This window comes from Polistes canadensis, unplaced genomic scaffold (assembly GCF_001313835.1).
Source record: "Polistes canadensis isolate GaletaPanama2010 unplaced genomic scaffold, ASM131383v1 scaffold_162, whole genome shotgun sequence".
NCBI lineage: Eukaryota > Metazoa > Arthropoda > Insecta > Hymenoptera > Vespidae > Polistes > Polistes canadensis.
In genome coordinates, this window is record NW_014569709.1 from 24,461 (window position 1) to 32,477 (window position 8,017).

The 8,017-nt window shown below is 33.2% G+C and overlaps 1 protein-coding gene across 4 annotated transcripts in view; it reads left to right on the forward strand.

Annotated features, from left to right (window-relative positions):
• The first annotated feature begins 1,294 nt into the window (after positions 1-1,294).
• LOC106789054 (metastasis-associated protein MTA3) overlaps positions 1,295-8,017 on the forward strand; it is an 11,369-nt gene continuing 4,646 nt past the window's right edge. The window contains exons 1-5 of one of the 4 annotated variants that reach the window (XM_014752874.1): positions 1,295-1,501; positions 1,784-2,519; positions 4,098-4,165; positions 4,322-4,415; positions 7,151-7,333. In XM_014752874.1, coding sequence (XP_014608360.1) covers positions 2,420-2,519; positions 4,098-4,165; positions 4,322-4,415; positions 7,151-7,333 — 445 coding nt within the window. In that variant the 5' untranslated portion in view covers positions 1,295-1,501; positions 1,784-2,419. Of the gene's footprint in view, positions 1,502-1,783; positions 2,520-4,097; positions 4,166-4,321; positions 4,416-7,150; positions 7,334-7,777; positions 7,866-8,017 lie in introns of those variants that run through there. The other 3 variants (XM_014752875.1, XM_014752876.1, XM_014752877.1) reach the window with 3 other exon arrangements.

An 8,017-nucleotide genomic window follows, 5' to 3' on the forward strand; every position in this document is an offset into this window, starting at 1 on the left:
CGATTATCCATCGTAAAAAAGATAGAATTATGTACAGAACAGATTATTGCCTATAGTTAGCATATTAATAATTCTCACAAATAATAGTATATAATACATCTATTAAGTTAAGCTAATCGCGTATTACAACCGTATACATTTATTTATACGTTGAAAAATCAAGATCACTTTATAGAGAAAAAAAAGAAAAAGACCATAGGGTGTGCCTTACGTAACTATCGAAATTTCATGAAATTAAATTATAAACATTTATGAAACAGTGTATTATTATTTTCATTATTACATTATAAAGCACTTATGTTATATTTTTATCATTATTATTATTATTATTTTATTATTATTATTATTATTATTATAACTACAACTACAACTATTACTATTATTGCTAAAATTACTAGACTATTACAATTGCAACTGCTAGTGCTATTATTATTATTATTATAATTATGTATGTACATATGAATATAATCCTGTGTTACGTATTCGCATCAAATCGACACGTTCGTCATTCTATTTATTGTTAGTCAGGTGCATTACCAAACATTTTCGCATTAAAACAAAAAAGAAAGAAAGAAAAGAAAAGAAAAAAGAAGGCAATCTCGTATAAGCTTAGCGTCTTAGCGAGTAATTTTAATTATCTTTTTACGTAATACTTTTTAACAATACAAGAGAAGAAGATGAAGAAGAGAAAAGAAGTATGTGACTGCGAGTAAGGAAGTGTATAGAAAGACTAATATTTCATAAATATATAAATATTTCATAAATTAATTAAAAGTGAGTTTTTATTTAATAAATGATTAATTTATGATATATTACATTTAATTTATATTAAATTGTATGTAAAATACAAAATAAGAAGATAATACATTGAATATTATATGTATTATTAACGATTAATTATCGATAAATTTTAAATTTCGCGCTTAAATTTAGTAAACGTTTAAGTGGTACATTGGCATGGCGTTACTAGTTTTTATTAGTTCCTAAATTTTTTACCAGAAGTAAAATAACCAATGAACAAACGAAAGAATAAATAAGAGGCGCTCGAGTTGGTGGTAATTTATAAAACGTTAAATTCTCTCGATATGATTCAACCAATGATCGTGCTTTTTAGTGTTCATAACAGTATTATAAGTTTGCATGCGTTAGTTAGGCCATACTGTCGCTGTGATCTCGAAAGGGACATCTTACGAGTGTCGATTGAATTTCGATTAAATCGTCTAATCTTCTCTCTCTCTCTCTCTCTCTCTCAATTTTTGTTTTTATTAAAATAAATATTATTTAAATACGAATAAAAGTAAAAAGTATATTGACGTCAAATAATTAATAAAGTAAAAGAATTCAAGTCTAGCGAGAAGAAAAGAATAGTTTGGCACAGTGTTGGTAAGGGTGGTAGTAGTGATGCTGATGGTGGGGGAAAAGATCGTACAGCCTGCTCGCGCTCGCGGCAGAATGAAAATGGCGTTGTTCATTTGTGAACCAAGTAACGGACATTGACTATGTAACGCACTTATTTTTTCTCTTCTCGCTAATATTCGTATCCTCGTCATATTGTTGTATATTCGCCGCCGTTTGTGTTCTTATATTTAAATCGTTGTAATCACGTTATAAATAAGTGAAGAACGAACTAAATATTCGAGAAGTCAAATCGAATAGATACGAGTATTCAAGAAATTAGATATAGACGATACACGTATATATATATATATATATATATATATATCTATATCGATATATAAGTATATGCATTAAATATATATATATATATATAATACATCGAAAGAAGGAGGAGAGAGGAGGGAGACAGAGTGAAGAGAGTTGGGACTGTGCGCGCGTGCGGCGTTGTATCCTTTGCTCAGTTCTTCCGCGTGCGTCGTCGTCGTCATCGTCGTCGTCATCATCGTCGTCGTCGTCGCCGTCGTCGTCGCCGTCGTCGTCGCCTAGTGAAGAGGTGGAGGAGGAGGTGGAGGAGTAGAAGAACAAGAAGAGAAGAGAAGGAGGAAGAAGAGGTGGAGGAGGAGGTGAAGAGGAGAAGAGAGGTAGAGTAGAGTAGTCTTCTGGTCGCTTTTCGTAGTCGTCGCGTTGAGAGTGGCAGTGCTGTAGTGAGCCAGCTGCTGGTAAAGAAGCGCGCGGTGCTCGTGTAATGTGAGATAAAGATAGAGATAGAGACACATACCAGAAAAAGAAAAGGGACGAAGAGAGAGAAAGAGAGGGAGAGAGAGAGGACACATACAGAACTTCTGTATAAGACTGAAAAGAAGAAGAAAAAAAGAATAATAAGTAGCGTGCGCGAGAGAGAAAGAGACAACAAACACGATGAAGTGACACCGCGACGTGATTAAATTTTCGTGGACTGGTGGAAAATAAGTGATTCTGGGGGGCCGATAAATTCGCGTCGTTGAAGGACGAGTTCGTGCCGATGCCGGCCGAATACCGAGAGAACCACGAGAACGCCAATTTTCCTGTTGGGGCTGGACAGGACGCCAGCAACATGACGGCCAACATGTATCGAGTGGGAGGTAAAGTATTGCAACCAAAGATACCCCAACAAAAAATACCATAGAAAGAAAGTATAATAAACATATACCTGCTTTCCTCCCCCCATAAAAAATAATAGAAAAAAGATATTATATTTGAGAGCTATGTTAACGCGAAACCTCCATTCTACCATAGAGTTCGAGCACTAAACAACGCGGCTTTAATTAACCTAGGACAAATTAATGTTTGCAAATGGCATCGCTATGGCGTCCCCGTTTTACCCCATTTTCTCCCCGCGCGCGTGAGACCCCTCTTCTTTTCTCTCTTCGTCTTTCCCCTCTTTTTCCTCGTTTCCCCCCTATAGCCCCTCTTCTCTTTCTTTCTCTCTCTCTTTTCCCTCCTGCGTCTCTCTCTTTGCCTCTTCCTCCTCCTCCTCCTCTCCCTCCTGCTACCGCTTCCCCGCTACCGTGCAGCGTCCTGTACGTCTACGTCTGCTTTTCTCTTTTCCTCCCTACCGTTACCCTCCCGCTATTCCCACCCCCCTTTTCCTCCTCTTCTTCCCCGCACTCACTCACTCAGCCCCTCATTCCCTCCCCCTTTTCACCTTCCTCTCGCTCTCTCTTTCTCTCTCTTTCTTTCTCTCTCCCCATATTTTACCTATCTCCCTACCACCCCATACCGGACCCACTATTGCTCCTTCCTTCGGGTCATGCTAATTTCTTGCACGATGAATCCCGTTGATTGAAATCATTTCTTTATACTTTTTTTAATAAGTATTTTTTTTTGTTTTTAAATTATTTGCTATTTTCTCGGAAAAACGCGTTGGTAGACTTTGAGTATTTGAAATGGTGGAATTGTGATGGTTCTCTTTCTGTTTACCCGCCAATCTTTAGCTCTTTCAGACACTCACCGATGAGGAAGATTTGATTATATTTTTGTTCGTGTTTTGTTTAATCAATGAGAGAATAGATTTAGAGATTTTTATGATGAGTCAGTGCGAGAATTTTTGAAATAAATATTTGGAAATTCTTGGAAATTTGGGAAATTTAAGACTTGAATAAGCAATTTTCTATAAATATGTAAACGAAGATTTACAAATTGAATGATTTATTTAAATTTTGGAAAACGTGAAAGGCTCTTTTACTTATTGTTTAAATTTCAGATATACGTGTGCATATAGATACAAAGTTCAAATCCGCTTGAATCGTTGTAGAACATTTTTCAGGGTTATAATTCTTTTTTCTTATCTTCTCTTTTTATTTAAAAAATGATAAGAATATTGTTTTGTTTTCTAGGAAAAAGTTTGTGGACAACCGTAACTTTCTCTTTTTTTGTTTGTTTGGACAGACGAATAGAAATGTTGTTTAGTTTCTTTCAAGATTATAGTATTTTTGTGTGTTAGATAACAAATAATTTAGAAATTAGTTTATTTAATTGCAACAAAAATATGTAACAATACTTATACTCGGTTAATATATTTTTTTATTCTTAGGAACATTAATATTTCTATTATTATTACTTAGCATTACTTATATTAATATATTTTATTATCTAAGTATTTCTGTAATTATATGGAATTATTTAATGTTGAACTAATAAATGTATCGATATTATTTCAGATTATGTATATTTTGAAACATCTTCCACTTCTCCTTACCAAATAAGAAGGATAGAAGAGTTAAATAAGGTAAAATCAAATTTAATCAATAATTTTATTTAAATTCATCTCATATGTACGTTGGTCATCAAAATGTTGTCTGATATTTATTTTTAATATTAATAAAATAATACATTCTTATATTTATGCTATATCATATATTAACATATTATTTATTTTTTTCAGACTCCAAATGGAAACGTTGAAGCAAAAGTCATGTGTTTTTTTAGGCGGAGGGATTTACCCTCTACTTTAATAGTATTAGCAGATAAACATCAGTGTGAGTACAAATCCATGGGTTTCTATAAATTTCTATTTGATTAAAAACAAGTAATATAAATCAAAATGTATAAAACATTTTGATTATTTGCTCACAGTGAGATGATAATTATGAAGAAGAAGGATATATTTATTTTTTTAGCATTCTTTTTGTTTTAAAAGTAATAACATAAAATATACGTTGTTAAAAAAATCTACCTGAGATTCGACGTTTTTAACAAATGAAAAAATGCATTAGTATAATTAGTACATTAACGAGTACGTATGGTAAATGTGTATACGTGTATTTATATATAAACATATTTATTATTTTTATACAAATAATATTCGATTTTTTAAATATATGAACTTAACTCGCACCTGTGGCGATTAGAAACAAGCTAGACAAAATTGCAAATATGTAATATAGAATAAGGCTTGAAAAACTAAACTTTAAACGAATACATAAATACTATATATCTATATCTATATACATGCAAATATACATAAACATACGTGCTCGTAAATACATTTGTCAATGATAAAGCGACAGAATACGATAGAAATGGAAGAGGTACGTGTATGCATGTGTCGTCTACGCGCGCTCTTTCATATATACATATATTTATATATATATAAGTATATATATATACTTATATACATGTGTGTACGTGTATGTGAGAGTGTGTGAGTCTCCGAAACTCTCTCGATTTTTCCTTTGCAGTGGCAAAGATAATGAGACGTGGGGATTGAGGGGGCAGCTGGGGGGTAAGGGTGGGAATGTATAATAAGTAAAGTTGGGGGGTGGCAGTGGGGTGGAATGGGGGTTGTATCGATCTGCTGGGGGTGGCAGTCGGAGGTTGGGGGAGGAGGAGGAGGAGGAGGTGGCGAAGGGGGGATCGGGGGAGAAAGAGGAGGGGGCGGTACACCCGCCAAGGCCCCCATTCCACCTCCACCTTTCCTCCCGCCAGCCTCAACTAAATGAATGACTGACGCAGGGGTTGGTCGGGTACGTGTTATGTGTGTTCTCTCTCTTTCTCTCTCTCTTTTGCACGTACACATATACACATACTTACAAATACACCCAACTCGCCACTACTCTCTTTGGACACTGCAATACATACGTATACACGTATCACGAATGGAAAAGGACGAAGGTATACATACACACATACATTTATACTTATACACACACACACACAGGCGAGTGTGCGAGCCTGGGCAAAACTGGTGGCGGTGGTGGGCCTCCACTAGCCATCTTCGTTTTAAGCATTTGTTCCCTCCTCAGCCTCTCACCATGCCTCCTCCTCCTCTTCATCCACCTTCTCCACCTCAACCCCCATCTCTACCTCTATCTCCACCCCCTCATCCTCTTCCCCTTCCTCCTCATCCACCACCTCCTCCTCATCCTCCCTTCTTTTATGTCGTGCGCGAGTAAGAATGTGTGTGTGAGCATCCGCTCTCTTTCACTCTTACGTGCTTCTACTTGTATTGTATCTCTATCCACCGGTATTTGTTTCAAATCAGACTCTCCCTATTCTACCTCTCGTTCCCCGTATTTCGAGCTGTGCAAATTTTCTGAAAAAACCTATCTACAATCTATGCATATTATATATATACATATTATACACATATATATATATATATATAAACAAATACATATACACTAAGTATGCAGTATGAACTAGATATATCTTTACTACAAATATACATTTTTATTATTGCTGTGTGTATGTTGTATGTTTACTTCTTTTTGGTTTGGAAAAGGAAAGATTTTTATAAATATTTAAATACGTGTAGTAAATTACTAATATTATATCTATTCGTGTGTCTGTTATTAATCAATTAATTTTGTATTACTGTTTGCAAAATAAGAAAGGGAAAAAGTAGATTTATTTCTATCGTATATGTTATAGTAAATGTACTATAAATATATGGCAATAATAATTGCTATTATTAATATTTAAAAATGATATTATCTTGTAGCTCGTAAAAGTAAGTTTTGAGCGTTAATTAAATTAGTAAATAGAAACGTGGATGGGAATTGGCTAATTAAATCAAAATTCTATTTATATATATTGATATATATTTATATATATGTAGCTTTGTGGACAACATTTTCATAAAATTTTGATAGATTCGTTATCTATTGGTATAAAATATATATATATATATATTTTATATATATATATATNTAATAAATGAACCAAAAGATACTAGCAAGAGCGGACAACAAAAAAAGGTGCAAAAATAATTATAAAAGTCGATAATAACATTCACAGCATAAAAAAAAAAGTTTTTTTTTTTTTTTTTTTTTTTAATAGAACAAAATATGTAGAGAAGCCTCAGATTACTAAAGAATCATCATTCTATACGGCGGGATTTGTTTGTGAATTGATGATGATGATGATGATAATGATGCTGACAAGAATGATAAATAAAAATGAAGCCAAACATATCATCAGGAAATGGAAATGTTCGATGAATAAATTTAAAATATGTATACTTATATAGTAGGCGTATAATATATTATATATTATATATTTATATATATATATAATATTTATCTATACGTAGCAACAAGAAACACGTAGAGGAAATTTACTAGTTTATTCGTGATTAAAAAGTCTCTGTCGTATGTAGTTCGTAGACACTAGAATTTTGTTTTTATTTTTGTATTGAATTTAGTTTTGAAAAAAAAAATACAATTATAAGTAATCAGAAATAGTAGAGTGGGTTTTGTAATGAAAATTCCAGTGGCAAGTGCAGAGCAGCAAAGGTCAGAATCTCCTGCAAGCACACAGAGTACGAAACTGGAGAATCCAGATTCTACTAAGGAAATCACTAATAAAGATGGGATTGGCCCAAAAGTGATGAACAAAGGGGGCGGGAAAGGGGGCTGGCTGAAGGCCCCGCTATCGGAGGCCCAAGAGCCCCATGGTGAGTGAGCAGTCGATTAGAAAGTGACCACTACAGATGAATCTAGTAGAAATATATATTTAATATCAAGATTTTTGTATCTTTAAGATTAGAAATTTATGATATATTGTATAGGCTTATTTAATAATTTCTTATATTAAAAAAGGCATTATTGTTTTAGAATTCTAGAATTTTTTTTCAGATCACAATATGAAATATTTAGAAAAAATTAGATTTGTTCTTTTAGATCAATTCTAGGATTTTAATTAACAAATGTTATTAGAGTATGAAAAATATAATTATGAAATCTATTTATACAAGGAAATTAAAATAAGTAGTTGTAGATTCATCGGTAAGGGTCATGATTGTGCTCCTTAATTATTTCATTAGTTGTATATAGAAGCCAGTGATGATGTAAGGCTACAGATTCATCGGCGGGATTTTAAAATTCTTTGTAATCTTGGTGTTTGCTGTAAGAAAAGGCTGAAATTCACTGTAAGGCCAAAGAGACAACAATTTGGGTTAATCGGAGCTTCTCGTTCGTAGTTTTTACGTAAGAAGTTTTCGGTAACTCATCTATAAATGTAATATTTATAGAAAAACCCGTACATCTTCTATTCATCATGCAAATACTTCATATTGCATTAAATTTTTAATATAATAGCATATATTTGCTGAATGATATATGATATTTTGTTATATATT